Source organism: Marmota marmota, unplaced genomic scaffold, assembly GCF_001458135.2.
Source record: "Marmota marmota marmota unplaced genomic scaffold, marMar, whole genome shotgun sequence".
NCBI classification, from domain to species: Eukaryota; Metazoa; Chordata; class Mammalia; order Rodentia; family Sciuridae; genus Marmota; species Marmota marmota.
The window spans coordinates 3,477,476-3,500,493 of record NW_026000242.1 but is presented as its reverse complement, the minus strand read 5'-3'; the positions used below and the strand labels follow the sequence as shown (position 1 = coordinate 3,500,493).

At 47.2% G+C, this 23,018-nt stretch overlaps 1 protein-coding gene across 4 annotated transcripts in view; it reads left to right on the top strand.

The window, feature by feature from the left end:
- Positions 1 to 23,018, top strand: part of Grik4 (glutamate ionotropic receptor kainate type subunit 4) — a 363,614-nt gene that overhangs the window by 268,006 nt on the left and 72,590 nt on the right. For all 4 annotated transcript variants that reach the window (XM_048795923.1, XM_048795924.1, XM_015489727.2 and 1 more), the window contains 2 exons: positions 313 to 465; positions 1,270 to 1,374. In XM_048795923.1, the coding sequence (XP_048651880.1) occupies positions 313 to 465; positions 1,270 to 1,374 (258 nt within the window). The remainder of the gene's footprint in view (positions 1 to 312; positions 466 to 1,269; positions 1,375 to 23,018) is intronic.

The window sequence follows — 23,018 nt, the reverse complement described above, 5'->3', positions numbered from 1 at the left end:
CAAGTTGCAATTTCCCCAGGGGTTGGGGGGGGCATATCCTTGGAGTCATTTGGAGCCCACAGGGGTAGCTTGATGCTTCCGTCCCAGAGAAGGCTTTGCACAGTGCCTGTGGACAAGAGCCTGGGCAGTCAGCAGAAGTGCAAGCCCAGACACAGGGAGGGCCGAGGGCAGTGGCAATGCACCCTTATTTCCCCTTTCTTTTGCTTTCCTTTTTCTTCCTTCCTTTCTCTCTCTTTTTTTCCTCTCTTCTCTTTCCTCCATTTCTCTGCATCTCGTCAACTCCTCTCTCTTCCTTGCTTCCTACCTCCCCAGCTGTCCTCGGCCCTGCTATTTGACGCCGTCTATGCTGTGGTGTCAGCGGTCCAGGAACTGAATCGGAGCCAGGAGATCGGTGTGAAGCCCCTGTCCTGCGGCTCAGCCCAGATCTGGCAGCATGGCACCAGCCTCATGAACTACCTGCGCATGGTGAGGAGCAGCTGAGGGTCTGCCCAGCCTAGTTTGATGGGGTGGGATGCTTGGTTCAAGACACAAGGAAGCCCTTCAGCTCCAGGCTTCCCTGTAGGTAGACCACAGTCCTACATAAAGTCATCTATGGTGGCCCTGGTTGATTGGATCATGGGTCACTAATACCTAACGCCCACTGAGTATACATGGCAAGTTTGTTCCAAAGGCAATGACCTTTGAACCTTAGACTACTAAGGGGCCCTGAAAGCCAGGCTTGGAAGCTGGCCTTTCTGCTCAGCAACGGTTTTAGCAAAGCTCTGCACAGCTGGGAAGACCCTCACTCTGGAGCCTGTGAGGCCTCCAGAAGCTGCAGCCTGGAGAATTCTAGCTCAGTGCTGGGTTCTCCCATGTTCCTCTCCATGGCTACGCTTCCTCTGAGGAGCAGCATGGATTTCCACCTACAAGTAAGACATCTCCTGACAGAGAAGCCTGGGGCAGAGGGTCTTGGGCTTAGTGTTTTTTGAGTCAGTTTCAGGGGGCATCCTGGCTTCCTGAAGGCTTGAGAGGTGGTGAGCACCTGCCCAAAGAGAATAAATGCTACAGACAGGTCCCTAGAGAAGGGGCAGAGGGACTCTGTGCTCAAGCTGGCATCCTGACTTGTATTGAAATAGAATTGGCATGGGGTTATTGGATGTGGGTGGGCAGGAGACTGTGTCTCCGTGACTTCTCCTTTCTTGGACATCCCCCAAAGCCCATGGAATGCTTGCTTGGAGCCAAGGGCATGTGGGGCCTCTTTGGTGCTGTAACTCACTCTCTCTTGGACAGGTAGAATTGGAAGGTCTCACCGGCCACATTGAATTCAACAGCAAAGGCCAGAGGTCCAACTATGCCCTGAAAATCTTACAGTTCACAAGGAATGGCTTTCGACAGGTAAGCCTGGCTGTGTTGCTGTGGTGACAGACCCCACCCCGTTGTTCCTGTCTCTGTCCCTGGCCCGTTTCTTTAACTCCTTGATGTCAGGTATCCCTCAGAACAGCAGGCTGCATCCCAGGCAGGGTCCCGCCCAGCACTGATGTCCCCCTCCTGCCAGGTCAGCCAGCATGATGTCACAGAGGGAGGTGAGAAGGGGGATGGTGTCACTTAAGGAAGGAATTCCCTGTCCTTATCCCCTCTTCTGGATTATTCTACTCACTGAATTTTACCCTAACTCTGGAGCCCATGAGATTCCAGGGATTCACTGGCGAAGCACAGACTGGATCCCAGATGGGCTGAGGAGGCCCTTCGGCGATGGAGTGGAGGCCCATCTCTCCTGTCAGCTCTTCTCCGGCCAACCCCAGCCCCACCTTATGCCAATCAACCCCTCCTCTCCTGTCTGCTCCCATCATCCCAGGGCTGCTCTGTCCTTCCTGGCTCCTCTCAGCTTCCTACTCCTGTTCTCATTCTCCTTCGTTAACCTTCTTACCTTTTCTCGGATCCTCCTCCATCAGAGGAATCAGGGATTCTGACAGCCATTCCAAGTGTCTCTCAGGTCGCTCATCCTCCCCACCACCTTAATAATCAACTTCCTTTCTAGGAGCCCTCTCCAACCTTAGAAAAGCCTGGAAATAGGGAGGCAGGTCCTAATCAAAGCAGGAAACAGGCATGTTAGAGAGCCTCCTGACTATCCAAGTGGCTGAGCCAGGGAAAGCTCCCTGTAGGGCTTGCAGAGTCCCCCTTTCTAGCAGATGAGGAAGAATCACCGTCTTCATGTTACCATCACCAGCATAACGATGGCAACTCTCACTTAGTAAGCACTTACCGTGGGCTGCCACATAACATGTATTCACTAGTGAACCCTACAGTGTTAGGTGCATTTTGTTAATGCTCTCACTATCAGTGAGGAAACTGAGGCTCCGGGAGACTGATTGATTTGTCCTCGGTGAAGAGCACTGGACACAGGAGAGCTGGTTTTGGGCCCATCTACACCTCCCAGTAGATTCCACATTTCTAACCACGATGGAAAATTATGCATCAGAATCATGTTGGTAATGTGCACAAATGCAAATTTTTAGGCTCCACCCCACAAGAGTGGGGTGGCCTAGGGTGGGGCCACAGAATACACTCAGTCATCAGGTACCTCAGCTTGTGTGGATGAACGTCTGTACCATAGAGACGTCATATTTGCCTCCCATACTCTGTGCTCATGGGGAGTCCTCCTCAGCCCTTCTCACGTATCCAGTGGAGTTCCTTGTAGAAGGGCAATGATTAGAACACTTTTTGTAAGATCACCCTTCTTGGAAGACAATAAGTCCCCGATGGAGGGAGATGGCCCCAACCCTGGTGCCAACTCTGTTATTAGGTCCTCACAGCTCTGAGCTGGGGCTATGTGATCTTTAAGCAACGACCACCATTTTTCATAGCTTCTTAAATGGGCACAAGGTCAGGCAGGCAGCCAGAAACTATGGGGATGGAATATCACACAGTGGTCATTCCATTGATCTAACCAATCATTTATTGAGCATGTACTATGTGTCAGGCACTGTGCTGGGCTTGGGGGAAACAAAGCTGAAAGAGACAGTCCCTGCACTGAGAAAGAGCTCACGGTCTGGTGAACAAGAGTGACACAGGAAAAAATAACTTCAATTTTGGGTTATTAAACTCAAATCATGCCCTCGGGCTCATCAGTCCCTGAATAAGTAAGCTGCCAGCCTGTGGGAAATGTCAGGCAGGCTTTTCCCTGAGCTCTGATGTGCTTGGGGGATGCAAAATGAAGATCATTCATTCATTCTTTCAAGAAGTGTGTGTTGAGCCCCTTCTTTGTGCTGGCCTGCCTTCTAGGTACAGTTTTTTTTTTTTTTAAGAGAAAGTGTCTGCTTTTGTGGAGTATGTATTCTAGTAGGGGACAGATGACAGGTGTACAAACACAAATAACATCAGGTCAAAAGCAGTAAGTACTCCAAGGAAGACTACAACAGGGCAAGGAAGTGGGTGCAAAGAAATCAAAGGTCTGAAAGGGCAGGGAGAACATCCTGCTTGCGCCAGCCCCCGACCCACCCGTAGAAACCCCTCTCAGGCATTGAAAAATTCCTCTTGGACCTCAGTCCTGCTCTAGGAGTGACCCTGGAAAGAACCCACCTCCAGCACTCCTCCTATCCAGGGACAACTCCAGTGGCCCTGGTCTTGCCTCTCACTTGAAAGACAGCTGATTGGGCTCAAAATCTCTCTGCACCTGAGTTGTGCTTCTACATTGGCTGCCACTCAGACACACTTCTGCCAGCTGTGAGGCCACAAGGTTGCCTGAATCATTAAGAATTGTCATCATCATGCTGGGTATGGTGGTGTATGCCCATGACTCTGGAGGCTGAGCAGGAGGCTGACACAGTTTGAGGCCAGCCTCAGCAATTTAGGGAGACATGGTCTCATTATAAAAGAAAAAGGGCTGAGGATGTAGCTCAGTGGAGAGAACTTACCTAGTATGTGCTAGGTCTTATGTTCAAACCCCAGTACCCAACCATCCATACATAAGAATCAGTATCATAAACCACCAGCACCCACCTTGCAGCCCCCAGACTCTACCCTAAGGCTTCCTTTGTAGTGGCTCACTGCCCTTTAACAGCAGCTCCCAGTAGCCCCACAGAAACTCACGACTATATCTTTTGATTAGTAAAACCAGAATCTGCTGTTTAACTGGCACTTAAATGGAAGATTGGGATGTGAGTGGTCCACAGGTTACCCTTTGGCAAATCCTGCCTTAGCAAGAGTAAAATTCCTGTTTGATCTCCCTGCACCTCACCCCACTCTTCTGAGCTAATCTGCCACACAAGTGACCATTAAAGAGAATGTGATGTTTTTGACCTTCACCTGCCCCAAGAGACACACTCCTGGCTGGACTTACAAAGTGGATGGTGAAAATCCTTTTTATGACCTATTTTTTCCTTGGGAAAGTCTGATGAATGTCCTGCTGCTTCTGTCTGGTTCTGGTACCAAGTGGACACTGTGCATGATGTGTCATGGGCACAGATGTAGCTTCGCAGCGCTGGTCCCCAGGTCCCATCCCAATCACCACCCAGTCTTTACCTCTTGACAGGTGTCCTTCCCCTGCTTATTGCAGGATGAAGAAATGGTTTAGGAAGTGATGATTAATCGTGCTTCTCTTCCAGGGTGGAAGGAAGGAATGCCAATATCTCTGCCCTAACAGTCTCCCAATTCCATCCAAGGTGATGCTGGCAGGGGGTGGGGGGGCGGGGCAAGTGACATGGAGCAAAGGAAATATCTTTTGAGTGCCAGGTACCCACATGTGCACTTTGCAGTCTTGAGAAGGACTCTTCTCAGTAGGCCAGTTCCCAGTTCAACAATAAGAAAGCTCAAGTCTTACTCAAGGGTAAGGCAATTGGCCCACGTCCTGCTATCAGCAAGGACTTGGGCACATAGGAATCTATGTTCAGGTTTGTCCAGCTCCAAAGCCCATGCCCTTGACTCTCCCACTTCCCTGGTCTCCTGGTTCTTATGACCTGCTGGATTGGATCTTCTTTAGTAATGGCATCTTCTTATTTGGATCTGGTTTTATTCTTTCTCTGCCCGCCTGGGCAAGTGACTATTAAGAGCTGGTTTTGATTATTTAGAAAGCACCACGCAGGGACCCAGTGGGTTGTAATTGGTAAAATGTCTGAACCAAATACTATATTCCCTGCCAGTGGCTGATTAAAGGATTATTACCATTTTAAAAATAGTCTTTCAGAATTCAGGGTTATTTTTTACTATTTAAAAAATTACTATTTTGATTAGGCTCAGAGAGCATTTCCCATTTTGGGATTCCAGGGAGCTTCCACCGGAACATGTTTGGGGGAACATGTTTCCTGTGGTATCTGTGACATTCTGAACCTGGACCATCTCCTGATTTTGCATGTGTGGGCATAGAAGTCGATAATGTTGCCTCAGTCCATGCTCCATTTCTGCCCATGTGATTCCCATTCTCACCCAATGTTCCCCTTCTCCTCCCCAAGAAGGCATCCTGGGTACTATGGGCACAGCACAGTCCCCTTCCTGATCTGGAAGAAGTTCTGCTTGAAAGAGAGTAGGGAAAAAAGAAGCATGGCATTAGAAGGCCCTTAATTTCTTCATTTATTTGTCTGAAGATCAGAGATTCTTAGCCCCAGAGGATCGGAAATGGGTTAACAGGCTCTAATTAAGCCTGTGGGGTTTGACATCCAGAGCTAAAGGTGTGGATCTACTCTTTTCCTATTGGTTCACTGTGGACCAGGAGATGGGCACCTCAGTTTTCTTCCCAAGTGCAGTGAAGATGGTAACCTGTCCACATCTGGTTCCACATCTGGCCAGCTGAACCCAAGGATTATTGGAACTAGATTCCCATGGCTCTCCTCTGCCTTCTTATGATTATGTGGAAGGCTGGCTCCACTGATACAATAATAATAGATGGCATTCATTGTCGCCTATGTGAGGGACCGTGCTGAGTGGTGTACATACATATTTAAATTTTTGCATCCTTTTATCAACCCTGCATGAAAGCTATTCTCTCATCTTGTAGGTGGAAAAAAAAAAAAAAACAGAGGCAGAGAGATAAAGAAATGTATCCATATTCATAGATTCAGTAAGTGCCAGACTGAAGAACTGAGTTGGGGTCTGGCTTCTTCAAAGTCCAAGGCACTTTACAACTGAGCTGCACCCCAGCCCTTTCAATTTTATTTCGAGGCTAGGAGAAGACCTGGAAGGCTGCTCCATGAAACTTCCAAACCAATGCAAAAATGTTCTGTGTTGTGCGTGAGAGACAGCCCCCAGCCTCCCTGTGAGCATGTCCTGGGCTGGGGAATTCACCATCTCTTCAGGGCCACATTCCAGATTTTTCCAGGCACCGGGTCAAACTCTACTTCCTAATTCCACCCTCTGGAGCGTCCTAGAATAATCTGCTTCTCCTTTCTTAACAGCTCTCAGATGTATAAAAACAGTTTGATCTTACGTCACTCATTCATTCTTTCATTCCTGAATTTAGACTAAAATCTTTTCACATTTACTCTTTGTCAAAGGCTGGGAATGCATGAAAATGAGTCACAATCTATTTCAGAGCTTGTGATCTTTGGGGAAGGCAGAAGTTGCAGCCCGTGATGACTGTACAGTGTACTAATCATGCTCCTCTTCTTTTCCTTGAGAAGCAGCCTGCACCTATTCCCAACATGTCATGTCTTACAAATCTCTCACCATGGATGATTTTTTGTTTGTTTAGTTCTCTATCAAGACGCAAGGCTCCAGATGATCCAGGGCCCCAAATTGAGGCTCTGTGGAACTATCAGTCACCTCAAACCAAACACCCAATTTCTATTTGCTGAATTAGCTTGCTTACTGAAGTTTGTTTTCAATTTTTTCTGAACTCTGGGCAGCAGGGTCAATTAATTACTCTGGTTGCCATCTTCCCCAGTCTAGTTCACATGGACTTTTCATGGAAACTAGACCTGAGCCACCCTTTCCTTGAACCACCAATCCCTTTAACAATCTTCCTATGGAAATGGAGAGACTAGCAGGGATGGCCAGGAGAAGGCAAGTAAAATATCTTATAAGTTGACTGCCTTATCTTGTTTTCCAAAGAGATATAATCTTAGTTTTCAAGGGGTCAGCCTCAGTGATTTGAGTGTGGTTTTTATCAGAGGCAGGAGGATAGCGTATCTGAATCACCTCTCCAAGACAGGGACTAGGGGATCTAAGGTCCTCTTGAGAAGCTTCTGGAAATCAGGATCCAACCTCCTGTCCCCACAGCTGCAATGGCAGCCTGCATGTCTTCAATCTTCCCTGCCGCCATCTTGCCTGACACAATCCACAAAGAGGCCAGTCTGCCCCTTTCCTGGGGAGTCTTGGCAATGGTGGAGCTTGCTTTGCAGCACCCCTGATGGGTACAGAGGCAGCTGCATTTCTTATTACAACCCTGTACAGTGGGGCCACCAGGAAGTGCTTCTGTTACTCTGAAGGCAATTTGAACAGAGCTGCTTGTGGGATCCGCTCCGGTGGTCCCCATCTTCTGACCCCTTCCCCCACTTCAAAGGCACTCCAACATAGAACTACAAAAGAACTCAAAACGCCCCATCTCAGGGGAGATTCTGCACTGATGCATCCATCACATGATACTGGAGGAACAGTGAAGAGAGTGTCACCTCCATAGAGAGGCCCCACCCGTCATCTGTGCCCTTGCTCCCAGCCCTCTTATTATGAGCCTCCTCCATGACAGCATCAATTCCTTCTGCGCTAAGAACAGCCATCAAGGCTCACACAGGTTGCCAGTGGGGGAGGTAGCTCCAAGAAGGGCCTGATTGCCACCGTCTAATGCATTTTCAATTTGAGGAAGGAGTTTACCATAAATATGCAGATCCTTTGAAGCTGCCTTGCTGGGACCTGGCTCTGAGCGCTGGGGTGGGGGTTTGATTGCTGCAAATGAGCAGCCTCAGAGTGCCAGCTCCCCAGTGGGGGACAGACCTATGAGAGTGGGCCAGCTGGGGAGGCTGCTTGGCCTGCCATCCCCCCGGGCCAGCCTGAGCAGCTTTGCCTTTGATGAAGAAACTGAGAGGCAGCAGATCGGGGTGAGGGAGGGTGGTTTGGGGGCTGCTTTGAAGGTGACTGAGAAGTCACTTATTTCTTCTTTTTAATTAAGGAGCTGGGAGAAGGGGAATTGACATGAAGTTTAAAATAGTTGACACCATCTCTTAGAATGTCATAAATTCTCAGAGCTGGAGGTCAGCTAGGCCAACTTTTCTACCAGAGAATAGGTGAAAGTCTCATTCCTGGGCTTAAAACCCCTCAGGAACCCCCGCTTGCTTTCAGGTTGAAATGTGCAGTGTCCTGCTTGCCTTGAGCTTCCTCTCCTGCCCACCCCACTCCCACACTGCCCCAGCCATCCTAGGTGATGGTTTCCTTGGACACACCAGGCCGTCTCGCAGTCCACGCCTGCGCACCATCACAGATCTCTGTGCCCACTCATTTTGCACCTGGCCACTCCTTCCCAGCACTCAGCTCAGGAAGTCTTTCTTGACGCCCTTGCCAACACAGGTGATGTGCTCTGTATGTTGTCCCCCTGTGCCTTCCTGTGCTGTAGCACCCTCACACTGCTGTCATTCTGGGCCTGGGGACTCTTTCAGTGTGAGCCAGCACTGCCCTGCTAGAGTGGGTGCAGCAGTGAGCAGGGCCTGGGCTGTGCAGAGCCTCACTGGGTCGCAGGGAGGGTTGCACACAGCAGGTGCCTTCCAGGTCTTAAGGAGCTCAGAGCCAACAGGGACAGTGGAGCCCTAGGATCTGAGGGTTTTGTTGTCAGAGTCTTCTAAAGCCACGGCTCCCCAACTTGTTCAAGAGAGATTTCATGGGCCAAACCTCCCTGCTGGCAATTGGTACTTTAAAAAATACAAATGAAAGGTCCCTTGAATCACTGACACATTTCTCTCTCTTTCCATTTTCTTCCTCTAAGAGCAGGGCTCCCATACTTCCTTATCTTCCCTTCTGAGGACCTGGCTCTCCTGGAACCTCGGGGATGACCAATGGTCAAAGGCAGATGACCTCTGAAGGGCTTTCTCTCTCCTCTGGCCTCTCTAGTGCCCTGGTTCTTTGTCCCAAAGCACAGGAAATTTCTGCTTATCAGCCTTGGTGGAATATTCACTGACTGCAGAAACTTATTCACACATCGGCCGGCAAACAAATTAAAGCTACTTAAATTTTTGAACAAGGGGGCTGCTTTTGGGCAGAGGAGCAGGATTCTGAAGTGTTGCGTTTTAAATATATTACGTGTAATGTGCCCGATCACGCTTCTGCCTGAGATCAGCCTGGGGAAGTTTGCCAGTTCCCAGTGACTCCTTTCCGTGCCTCTTCAGCCAGCTCATGCCTGGGGGAGCTGGAAGAGGGCGACCTGCTAATTCCATCTCCTGAAGCCGCCTGCAGCAGCCAGCTCTAAAGAGAAGTGGAGCAGACCCCTGGCCAGAGATTGAGGACTGCCAGCAGGCCATGCATCCACCTTCAGGGCGGGTGGGGAGCCTGGCAGGGGCAGGCAGTGTGGCTTAGTGGGAAGAACCTAGGTTTTAGCAACAGAGGACTCAGGGTTAAGCCAAGATCTCACAGTTTTTGGCATTTGGTTCCTAAATTTTCTCCTCGGTAAAATAGACATGATGATCATAATAATATCTGCTTCATGTGCATCATAAAATTATTGAGCACAAAATGGAACATTGTTTATAGCTGTGCTTTGAGGATTCTATTATATTGTGCAAATTTTAGTTCTGTGGTCTCACATGGTGATGTCTATCTATATATTTCTCAGTCTTTGTTTGCAATATTCCTGGAATCTTGCTTGTAGCCTACCGCAAGGCACACAAGACAAAGCTGGGGTGAGCAAGGCTTTCAGTCCCTCTTGAAGCCCTGGACGAGAACTGCAAGGACCAGGTCATGCCAGCCACGCTTGGCAGAAATCAGTTCCGCCAAGTGGCCCCTCCTTGCTTCGAGAAGGTTCCTCTGGCCTCCTCCCTGCCCTCCCTCTGTCTATTCTCTAGCCCTAATCTTTGTCCTTTCTACCTCCATCTGTTTCTCCACTCCCTGACATTCAGTCCCACTTTTCAATGACTCTGGGTGGGTGTGAAGATGATAGCTGTTCCTAGGAGAGGCCACAGCACATCAAGGACCTGCATAGCATGGCACTCCTCAGACAAGAGCAACTGACACTCCAAACTAGGAATTCCCCATCTTCTCAGAGCACAGAGCACAGTGAGGCCCAGACCCACGCTCTGCACAGCCCCCAGTACAGCCTGCATCCAGTGAGGGCCATGCACCAGCCGTACCCAGCCCATCACTGAAAGCTCAGAAGCTGACCCTCCCTTTCCCCCAGCATTCTCCTGACTTTAGCAACCGGCCTTCCTGAGGGCCAGGGAATGATCAACTTCCTTCAGCCTTGAGGCTTCATCAAAGTCATGAGTTCAACTGGCACCTGCACTTGGAGCTCAAAGTTATGCGATTAGTAGAGCAGCTTTCCCAAGGTACTTCTCACTTGGTGAGCTGAACAAATGAAGCCAGGCGTGCCCTGACTGAGTCATGTTCTTTGGCAGTAATTTTCTTATAAGATGAAAAATCTCTAGCATGCCCAAGTTCCCTGACAAATTCTCTCCTCAGCAGCTCATTTGAAATATCTTCAGGCTTCCGGGAGGTGGGAGAGAGAAGGGCAGATGAGTCTTCCTATTTGCAGACTCTGCCATGCCCTCACCACATGAGGAAGGCCAACTGGATCATCCCCCCAAAATACTTAAGGCTCTGAGAGTTTTGATTATAGAAGTCAGAAAAAGAGGGAGTTGGGGTATAGGCAAAAGAAAATTTTAAACTTGCTTAGTGCATCTGTCCCCAAAAGAAAGAGATCTGAGCGTCCTTCCAGACCTTTTCCGGGGAGCTTAACCTCTGACATCCTGAACTAGGTGGGGAGTACCTTAAATCCACAGGAGCATGATTGAAGGGTGACATTTGTAGTCAGAGCTAACAGAAGTGGCCCAAGCTCCACTCCTGCCCTAAGTAATAGTTATCTGTCACTAGAGAACAGTCAGGGTGGGCTTATTGTCTTTGGCAGTAAGAATGGTGACCAAATTCTGCATCACTTCCCAGAGGTTGGAAATTAAGGATGGCAGTCTGAGCACATCTTGGCAAAAGCCAGACACTCAAGTGCAGATGAATACAACTGATTCTCATTATTTATGGGTTCCATATTTGCAAATTTGACTACTTGATCAAATCTTTGTGTAAACCCCAAAACAGTATTTATAACTTTTTTTTTTTTCTGCAGACATTCATAAAGTGGCAAAACATCTGAGTCACCTGATGTACACGTCTCTGGCTGACACTGAACAAGAAGAGGCCCTGTCTTCTTGTTTCAGCTCTCTTACTATAAACAAGTATCTTTTCCACAATGCCATAGCTTTGGTATTTTTGTGCTATTTTCCCTTCTTAGTAAGTTTTCTGTTTAACTTCTAATCACAGTGTTCCAGTGCTGTCTGGTGTTCCTAAAGACACAAAGACTGGAATGTGCCTTATAGAGAAAATCCATGTTCAGTAAGCTTTGGGTGTGAATTATTATGCTGTTGTTCATTGTTAATGAATCAGCATTGTATATTAAGTGAGATATCTGGAAACAGAAACACATATAAATCAACAGGGTTATTGAAATTATATATAATATGCCACATATGATATATATTATATATCAGCTGATTAAAATGTGATGAGGCTCATAGGAACCTAGCACTTCATTTCCCCTGGGATCAGGGATTCAGTGTTCCCTAATTCAGTGTATGTAGCAGGTTTATAGATCAGAACTACTATGAATAACAAGAACCAAGTGTAATGAGATTCAGCCAGGAGAGGAAACAGGTGGAAGCAAACTTAGGAATGGCTAAAGTTTTCCTGTGTGGCCTTCTCTCTCTGCATTCCCTGCTCCCATACTCCGGGCCTCCTGTTTTCTTAACAATGTCCAAGTGCCTCCTCTGTCTCTTGGTGCCCTGCCTTCTTCCTGGTTCCCCTCATGTAGAAGTCAAACCTAGCTCCTACATATCTGGGGCCAAATAGAAAAACAAAGGTCCTCTAGATCAGTTCTCTGATTGGCTGCTTGGTTTCTTGCAAATGCATCTTCTTGAAGGAGAGTCTGTAATTAAATGTCTTTGGTGTCAGGGGACTCACTACCATATTCCATCTTGGAAAGCTTTTATTTCTAGAAAGTTCTTCCATCTGTTGGGCAGACATCTTTCTTTCTGAAGCCTCCTGCTCTTATCCTTGGCTCTGTTTCTTGGGTCTACACATCTGTTCCAGCCTTCTGCTGACTGCCTTCACTTCATGGGGCTCAGAGAGGGCTGGTTTGTGGCAGACTGGAGAAGGGTCTTCCTTGTGTCCTTCATGTAGATGACCACCTGCTTCAGCTTTGTGTCTAGTGTGGCCTCTTGGTGTCATCTCTTCTAGGCCTGTCTTTCCAGGCTCTGCCCCAAAGCACTTTGAAAATGACATCACTCAACACTTTCAGGAATTTCTCTTTGAGCTGGAAGGAAAGCTAGCCTCTATCCTTCTTTTACAGGTACAATAACTAAAGACTAAAAAGAAGCGACTTGCCCAAGGGAATTTTATAATTCAATCCAATGGATGCTTATTGAGTGTCATTGTGGGCCAGGCACTGCCCTGAGAGCTGGGGATATAAAAGGGTATTTATTCACATAGTCACAAAATGTTTAGTAAGTGCTGATTTCATGCTAGATATTGGGGGTATGATGGAGGATAAGATGGAGTCTTGTCACTCATGGGATGAATTATCTAGTGGGGGGAATGGGCTGGGAGAAATAATTACATAAATAGTTGTATGACTGCAAGTGGGATGAGTGCTACCAACGAGTGACCCAGGGAACAACATGAGTCCCTGCGTGGGGACCTGACTGATTCAAGGGGGGGCCTTGCAAGCAGTTGAGATTCAGGCTGAAGCCCTGGGGAAGGAAATGTGAGGAATCAGGACAAGGGCCTCCCACATGAATAGGAGTTGACCACAAAGCCACGTCAGGAGGACAAAGCTCCTGATGCTTTACTTTTCCAGAGGCCCCCTCTTTCCCTTTATTTATATTCTCTTCTAAATATGGAAGTCAAAATCAAAGGCAAGGAGACTCACAGGAATGTGGAATCTTAGGCAGAAAATGCTTATGGCAGACACCAATGGACAAAGAATGATTCCAATGTTTACTAAATGATTAACCATATATCCACAGCCCAGGAAAATTCATATCTTGGGAGAAGTGTAGCATAGGAAATCTGTCCAGGTTTCAACCTCCCTGGGTCTCAGTTTTCTGATCAGTAAGATGGGAATGAGGGCAATCCCTTCCTAGAAATGTGGGTTGGGTGGGAAGATTAAATGAGATAACAGATATAAAGCATCTAGTTCTGTGTTTGGCATCCAGTAAATATTCAAAAATATTAGCTTGTATAATTTTCTTACAGCTCTCCTGTAGTTATAACAGATGACCAAGACTAGGAGTTCATTGATGCTGAAAATATACTTAGTGAGCATCAGTTATGTTTCAGGTACTGTGGGAGGGGCTGGTGGTGCAGGGTGAACAGGTGGCCTGTGCATATCCCTCTGCCAGGCCTTTCACGCTCTGAGCATGACTTGCCATTCAGGAGGTGCACAAATACCCACCTCTGTGCAACTGCAACCAAACTTATGAAACAATAGTTGCTTCTGCTACACGTATTTGACTCTGTACTCCATATAGATTTCATTTTTTAAATGCAGGTCTTGGGCTGGGATTGTGGCTCAGCAGTAGAGCTCTCGCCTAGCACTGGCAACAATCCAGGTTCGATCCTCAGCACCACATAAAAATATGGCCACCGTGTTTCACCCCTAGACGTCACTTTTCTGCCCAGATTTCAAGGCATTGTGTTGTGTCCATCTACACCTAAAAAATAAATGTTAAAATTTTTTTTAAAAAATGCAGATTTGACCAACTAAATTGATGTCATAATCCAGGAATGGGTTGCAGCCCACAGTTTAACAGAGCAATGCCTTAGAGCAATTGGGTCAAATGCTTAATAAAGCCAGGGTAGAATCTATTTGATATGGAATCTTCCCAGATGTCCCTGGATTTGCGTTTGATCTTTTACCTTTGGCATTTGCCATTGCTGTCCTATGATGGTGAATTTGCATAGCATTCAGCACTCAGGCACATATATGATGGCTCCTCTCACTCCACTTTTAGCAACTCCCCTTGCTCCCCAGAGCACCCTTCAGTGCTCAGGTGCTAGCTCATGCCCTAGTCTCCCACGTGAACTAAACTCCTGTGATTAGAGAATGTAGATTTAAACTCAGTAAACATTTGCTCCTTCATTCCAGGTGTTCACCATGGAGGCTGATATTATACAACTTTTTAAGCAGGTCCTGAATCAGTACAGACCACTGCTGTGGAGACTGGAACGCCAATTCAATCTCCCTTCACTCCTGGGATCTATGGCCACCGTATTTCACCCCTAGACGTCGCTTTTCTGCCCAGATTTCAAAACCATTTCTGTGCACTCAAGAAGACTAATATGTTATCATTGGCATCCTTTCTGATGAGAACTATAACTTAGAACCCTGAGCCTGAGACTGAAACCAAAAACAAAATACAAGTCATTGGTTAGGGTTCATCCAACTCTGGTTGGCCCTAGGGAAGAAGAAACTGGGATAGAAAGAACTTGCATTTGGCTAGGGCTTTAAACTTTTGTCACATCTGTGATTGCCTCAGAGAATCCAAATAAGGGGAGAAGGAAAAGGAGATTATCCTTATCTTATAAGTAGCAAAATTGACTTCCGGGGGCTACATGGTAAACGGCAGACATGGTAGAACCCAAACCCAGATGTCCTGAATCCTGATCATTTGCATTCCCACCAGATGCCAGGAGTGCTGCTGTTTCACATTCCCTGGGCTTATTATGGCTCCTTAGAAGCCATTGTGTATATTATCTTGGTTGCTCATAAACAACACTCTACTGTGTTGTATTAATTGGCTTTCCATGGCTATAACAAACTCCCTAGATAATCTTCTTATAAAGAGAAAAGGTTTATTTTGGCTCATAGTTTTGGGGTTCCATTCCATGGTTGGTTGGCCCTATTGCTTTGGGCTGGGGGGCATCATGGAGAAGAATGTGTGGTAGAGCAAAGCTATTGACCTTACTATGGCCAGGGGTGGAAATCAGAAGAAGAGTCAAGAGGGGTGGGGGTCCCTCTGTCCTCTTCAAGGGCAAGTTCTCAATGACCTTCAGGCCTCCCACTAGCCCCTACCTCTTAAAGTTTGTGTCTCCTCCCAGTTGTGCCAAGCTGAAGAACAAGTCCTTGACACCTGGGCCTGAATATTCCAGACCAAACTGTAGAATATATGTAAATTTCATTTTTCCCCATTTTAGATATGTAAAGTTTCAGATACGGGTTAAGTAACTTACCCAAGGTCATACAGCTTATACATACTATAGGAGAAAAGGGGTGCCCTATGCATCCCCTTGTTCCAAGCTCCTAAGCAACTACCCTGGACCCTGGCCAGGATCATTCATGTGGGTCCTTTCCTCTGGTTCCATTCAGAACTGCATCCTTCAACAAACAAGTTCATAATGATCAGGGATGTGCATGGGAAGGTGCAGGTCTTAAGGTCAAGATATTCTTCATCTGCCCCAACTCAAACTGATGGCACAGTAGTAAGTAGCATCTGAATTCAAATCCCAGTTTAAACCCCTATTAACTGTGTGATCCTCAGCAAGTTGCTTGACATCTATGAGTCTCTGTTTCATTCATTCATTCATCAAAACTTGTATGAAAGCCCCTCACTAAGTGCTGTAATTGTGGTCTGAAGTACCTATAGTATACCTGCATCTCTCAGGTGGGAATAATAACAGGGTTGTTATGTAGAATCAGGAAAATTTATGTAAGCAAACCACAGGGCCCAGCGCCTAGCAAGTAAAGAAGATCAGTAAGTATTTGCAGGACCTGACTCTGGAGCAGGACTTAGCCTGCCTTGGAGTTATGTCAGCCTCCCTAGAAGAGGCTGGGTCCTGGCAACACTAAGTGCAAAGAACAATTGTGTAAATGTACACAAAATATCAAATGTTATGGCTGTTGTATGCACATCCACAGATGCAGCGGGGATGGGAGGAAATCCCTTGGGGCTTTAGAAATGAATCTTTTTACCTACTTGAAAGAGAACAAAGTAGTAAAATGATAACCCTGAGTGTTTCGAAGCAGGAGGGAGAGGGCCATGAGCCAGCAGGTTCTCTAGTGCTCCCCATCAGTGGCAGGTCCTGAGAGTCCCAGGGACATCCATCAGGTGAGTCCCTGGATCTCCAGGACCAGCCTGCAGGAGAGGGCCTGGGGGCTCATTGTGACAGGAGGTCAGCTCTGCCAATAAGCCTGGCACTGCACTGAGCCTGTTCCCATCATTGTCTTGACTCTGTGACAAAATAGCACGCTGGTTAGGAGCACATGCTCTGGGGACAGAGAAGGCATGGATTTGAATCCCCATACTGGAGTTGAGCAGTGTGTGACATTAATTCCTAACCTCGCTAGGACAGGGAGATTTTTTTAAATCTGCAAAATCAGTATGAAAAGATCTCTCTCTTAGAGATGTGCTGAGGATTAAACAAGATCTGCAAATTCCTGGTGTATCTGTGCAACTAGATTTTATTGTACATCTATAATAATAAGCGAGGCACTCTGCTGGGCTCTGGGGATAAAAGGGCAGGCTGAACCAGCCACGACGCGTGCTTTCCTGAAGCTTATCACACAGCAAGAAAGACAGAGAGTAAGTGCTAGCACATTAGCAAGTAGTCTGAAGGAAAAGAATATGGTTCTAAGCAGCTTGACTATGGGAGATAAGGAAAGGCTTCCTGGAGGAAGTGACCTTTGAGCTGAGGCCCGAAGGAGCAACAAGAGAAAACCAGACCAGGGCGGGCAAACACTATCTATGAAGGTCCAGACAGTAGGCACTTGGTCTTTACTGGCCTCACAAGCTCTGTTGCAGTTCCGCTGTGGTGGATGAAAGCAGCCTGACAGGACAAAGACGAGGGGGCGTGGCTGTGTTCCAACACAACAGGCAGTGGGGCAGGTTCCACCTGTAGTCTGTGGTGTGCCATCCCTTAAATGAGCTAGAAGAGGGCTGGGAGTGGGGGGGGGGTCGTGGCAGGGAGAGTTCCAGACAGGGAGTGGCATGCACACCTGGCAGGATGGAGCTTGCTGCACTTGAACTTGAAAAGAAGGCAGGTGTAGGGCCTGTAAGAGGCTGGTGTGATGGAGGTGGAGGGGAGATGACGCAGTGCTGGCTGGATGCCGCCGTGTGAGAAGCCGAATGGAAGGGGCACAGCAATTCTAGCCTGAGGCAAGTTGAGGGGAACTTGGATGAGGTTGGGGAAAGGTGAGGCTGGGGGAAATAAACCCACTGGACTCTGTGATCCCACTGTCAGATATCAGTGCAGGTCTCCTGACTCCAGATGTCACACTGCCATCTCATAGGGAAGCAGCAGGGGACGCCAGGGTTTAGGGGCCCTCAAGTACTTCCCCTGGAGACCAGCTTGCTCTTACTTTCCTGTGACCAGAGGGCAGACTAAATCCAGGTATCAGGCACTCATTCAGTTGTACAGATGTCACCTTTCAAAGACCTGGAGAGCTCCTATCAAAGCCAGGGAGCCCACTCCCTGGCCTATTGTCCCCCTATCCAAGCTTCCCTTCTGGCAGATTCCTTCAGGCCTGGTCTCTTGGCTACTCCACCCATGGGACTTAAACGTAGCTCTTGGAAGAACAATGGATCAAAATAGCTGTCCTACTAGAAGCAAGAAGCAACAGCTGAGAGAAAGAGAGAGAGAAAAGAAACCAACACTACGAAAAGCAGATTAACTTATAAAGGCACAGAAATGTAGACAAGGTGCCCTGCACATTACTGTCACCCTGGAGCAATACTATATCACCGCACAGTGTGATAACTGGCTTCCCGATGATAACAATGCATATTAAGGTAAAGATGCCCACTCTATTTAAGAGGACAGAGGAACGTATTCCTTTGGAAAGGATTTTTGAAAAGAATGCTTTTGAATACATAATTAAGATCTCCAAAATTTAGTGCTCAAAGGAGCAAGATTATTATTAATTTATATAGATCTGTGTCCCTTGGTAATGTTGGGCAAATGGTGCTTTCTATGCACGTTCAAGCACATCTCTTACCAGTTATATTTACCTAAATTTTCATATTTGACTAAGCACTTCTATTATAAGATGTTTCTCCTGATAGTATTAGCATCATAGTTAGAAGGGCTACACATTTGTTTTAAATAATGTGATTCCAGTGAAGCAGCACCTTAGCCTCTTTTGAGTGCTGTTTTTTTTTTTTTTTTTTTTTTACTTGCTAGCTCTGTGACTTGGGTAAGTTATTAACTTACCTGGACTTGACTTTCCAGGTGGGGCAGCACTGAGATTGGTATCCATAAACTTCTAATGCCCAGCCCAGAGGTTTTTTTGTGCATTTCGGGCCCCAGCATACACTGGAGCCAGCTTGCCCCAGCTGCAAGAGCCCACTGTACAAATCTTCCCAGCTTTGTGTTCTCTAACATCATGTCAGCAACTAGGGGAGTGTTTGCACCATAGAAATTGGCAAATGCCATTAACCAAGGCTTCTTCTTCAGGAGAGAGTGTTTTTAAGCATTCTCTAGACCACCCTGGGTGGGTACTCAAGTCACTACTAATCTCTACAGTCTAGTCATTCCCCATCATCCTGTTTCTTCTCTGAGTTTGTCCTCTGCTCTGATCCAGCTAGCATCCGAGCCACCTGGACCCTTGCTACAACCCAGATTGCTGGACGCTCCCCAGGCAGTGTCTGATTTAGTCCATTCAAGATGGGCTGAAGAATCTGCATCTTGAATGCTGATACAGCTGGTTTGGACATCAAACTTGGAGACACTGACCTAATCTAATAAGCCCCCAGTGCAAGCCCTTTGGAGGGCACAGAAGAGACTGCATCTTCTGTCTCAGGCAGTGGCACAATAATGAGTACTGACCTAGTACTTTGCACATATGCTATCTCCTTTAATCTTCTTAAGAACTTCTTAAGGCAGTAATTACTATTTTAATCCCCACTATATAGAGGGGGGGAGGACAAAGTTCAGAGGGATTCAGTAACTCAGGTGAGATCGCGTGGCTTATAAACTGGGAAGCCAAGCTAGACCAGGTCCTCCAACTCTGGGTCCTCACCTGGGTGGTGAGTTGTACAGTGCTCAAGGGTGGATAAGACTGAAATGCAACCTGAGCTCCACATGCCCAGCTGGGCACTGGCAGGGCCACCTCAGCCTAGAGGGCTGGTTTTTTTTTTTTCCCCTGCATTAAGATGCCATTAAGGCTGGTGGTGGCCCTGTGCAATGCATATTCTCCTCCCTCACTGTCAATTCTAGGGCCTCTAAACTGGTAGAAAGGCAGAATGAGTGGGAGAGAGAAAATACAGAGAGGGCCCAGCAGAGATGTCATCCGAAGTGAACTCAAGCCCTCACTTGGGCATGGAGACAGGGCCCACAAAACAGCTGTTCCCACAGGAGGGTTTGGGGGCAGGTGTCAGTGGGGTGGAGTGAAGGTATTTGGCTGCAGACAGAGGCACAGATTGTCTGTGATGAGAGAGCTGTATCTCCTGCCCACCCCTGGCACGTGTGTGGCATCGAAGGTGCCCAGTGGGTGGGGCAATTAGCCTGTATCCCAGGGCGCCTGGCTCTGCCTCTCCCCTTCCTTCCCACTGTCTTTTTGCAATTAGATTGCACTGGGTAATAGCTGCCAAACCACTTTGTTGGATCTGATGAGTTTATTAATTTCTTAGGGGCTAATAGAAGAGTGGGTGGGAGATTCATTTCCTGACTGGATCTTGGGGGCTAATTAGTCTCTTTGCCAGGTTCCCAGAGGTGAGGGGTGGGAGGGTGCATTGCTCAGGCTGTTGGACTTGGCTCTGGATAAATCATCTCTATGCTTGGCTTTTACAGGAAACTAGCTCACTGAGTAAGACCACAGAGGCTGGGGCTGGGCCCCTACCGCAGGGCTGAGTTAGAATTGCCTCCCTTGGGAACAGTGGAGGTGGGAAGGGAGGTAGGGGTGGGGGCTGAGGTCTGCTGCTATTGGTGTGAAGTGTAGGTTTAGGGTGACAAATGGGACTCTAGAAAGTTTAATCCTGTCCCACACATCCAAATGCTGACATCCAGCCCAAATCTTTTTTGTTTCTTCTGTCCAAATATAGCCCTTCCAAGCTTAACACACCATCAGGGTCCAGTTGTATCCATTTTGAAGGCAGGGAAACTGAGCCTCAGAGAGGAGAATAATTCTACCTGGCTTTGTGGAGTGCCAAGACCAAGAAGAAAGCTGTATGCCTGGAGTTTGAATTAGATGGTTGACACCCCTCAAAGCCACCTCCTGGTCAGCTGGTTCTGCTCAAATGAAGGACGTATTAGTGTTCCCACCCTAAGAGACAAGAGCAGAAACAGGGAAGAACCCATTCTTAGGAATCAGATCAGAATTCAAGCCTATGCTATGCCTACCCAGATGGGTGACCTTAGGCAAGCCACTAAACCTCTCTGAGTCTCAGTTTCTTCATAAATAACATGGAAACACCATAAGCATTCCAAAGGGTAATAGGAGAATCCAAAGAGGCGATAGAACTTTCTAACACAACAGTTGTCTACAAACTGTTACCCTTTTCCCTTCATTTGGAAATCCAGTGTATTCCTCAGCCTCCCTGTACGTTTCTTGTGTAGAGAGGAAGAGGAAGGAGAGGATCAGGCAATAGCATGGACTGTCTGGTCTGTTTGAGAGACCACAGGAGCTCCAGAGGCCAGAGGAGGGCTTGCCTGCCTCCTGCCCATGCCTGGCTAACAAGAGCAACCTGCCAACAGGAGATGAGGACTTTCCCCTGCTTCCAAAACCAGTCCGGAAGCAAGATGCTGGGGTCTGTGCATAAATAAGTCTTTTGTCCTAAGCCACAAAGACTGTGGGGGAGACCACAGGGAACTGAAAACATTCAGAACACTGAAAGACTCAGACAAGAAGGCTGTGCTGACTTCTTTGGAAAATCATCTGGTTTGAAGAGCACAGGGCTGTGTCACCTCACACTAGTTGGCTGTGACACCTCACACTAGTTGATGGATTTTCTGATTTGGGGCTCTTTATTTGTAAAACGGGGCTTACTATCTGGATATGCATGAGACACTGCTTGCAAACTAAAACCAAACATGAGCATATAGAGAACCATCCTGCCTTAGAGAGGTGGAAAAAACTACCCCCACCCCTTTTCCAGGTGGCGTCCCGTCCGAGGGGCATTTTTGGTGATCTCCTCTTTGCCGCCTGAAAGGGCCATCCTGGGAGACCCTCAGTTTCTTTCCTGGAACTGGAAAGGCTCCCAGTGGATGGTCCACAGTCCCCAGTGGACCCTGCCCTCCACACTGTGAAGTCAGGAAACTGGTTCTGCTCAGTGTGCCCCTGAGTCCGCCTGCCCCACGGGTCCGGGGTGAAGGCCAAGGCAGAGCCAAGTTTCCATTGTTGTTGGAGCTTCCAGAAGAGACCCCAGAGCCCTACTCTGGGGAATAGAGCCACCGGCACCCATGGAACTCAAAGAGAGTTTCCCAGGGAAGCTGCCGCTGGTGCTCGGAGATGCCTGGTGGAGGCGGCTGTGTGCGTCTCCATGGGTTGGTGGCCACCTGTCAGCTGTCTCTCTTGGCTGCCCACCTCCGATCTCAGCAGCAGACATTTGTCAGCGGCTCCAGCTTGTAGGACTATATTGGGATTTTATCTATGTATATTATATATTTACATATTATTTATACATTTGACATATCATGGACTTCTGTATTATTTACACATAGCATATATATTTATACAATGTCAACTTAGGTATATTATTGAAAGGGTTCTACTGAGAAAAACAATCTAACAATCCACTGCTATTGAGTTTAGGTTTAGGTAACATTCTAAAATGGGGAACAAAGTAAATTACGGATTTTTTTCCCCTAGGGGTCTTTAAGACAATGGGAAAGTCAACAATAATATATTGAGCACCTAAAAATTTATTAAGAAGTTAGAGCTCATGATAATTGTTTCTAACACAATAAAATAAAACTAAGGCTAATACAAGGAAGAATGCAATAGGGAAGTGGAAGAAAAATAATTATTAGGTTTCTGTGACAAAATACTTGGGAAAATCAACTTAAAGAAGGAAAGCCTTATCTTGGCTCATGATTTCAGAGGTTTCTGTTCATGGTCACTGGGCTCCATTGTTTCCGGGCCTGTGAGGAGCTCATGGCAGAGTAGAGCTTTGTACCTGATGGTAGCCAGGAAGGGCAGGGAGAGAGAGTGAGAGAAAGAGGTGGGAGACAGATGTACCCTTCAAGGACACATGCCTAATGACCCACTGCTTCCAACCAGGACCTATCTCCTAATATTCCATTAAGTTATGAATCCACCAGTGAATTAATGCATTGATGAGGCCAGAGCCCTCAGGATCCAATCACCTACAGGGTGATTGAACACTGCTGTACTGGGGACCAAACCTTTAGCACACGAGCTTTTGGGGGATATTTCAGATTCAGATGGTACATTCAAATGCCAGATTAAATTCATTCTCACAACCACCCAAAGAAGTTTCTATTATTCCCATTTTACAGATGAGGAAACAGGGTTAGTGAGGTTCAGAAACTCTCCTGGGGTTACACAGGGAGATCTGTGCTTCTGGGTCTGTGTGAACACTGCAATGTCCAGATGGCACATATATGATCTTTAAGAAGGTAGGGAAATGTTCCCATGCCCATTTGTAGATGCCAAGGCTCTGGAGAACTTTTGTGTCTAAATTTTGACAGTAAACAAGTGGATCAAACAGGGTCTGCCCTCTTCCAGTTTATTTACTCATCTATATATTTAACCATTCAGCACACATTTATTAAAGACCTTGTATCTGCCTGTTTCCTCCAGTATGCCATTTTAATTCTTATTTTGATAAACACAATTATTGAATTCAGGCCAAAGCACAAGAGTACCTGTGATTATTCTTGCCTGAAAATATTTTGCCATTCCCTCCTGG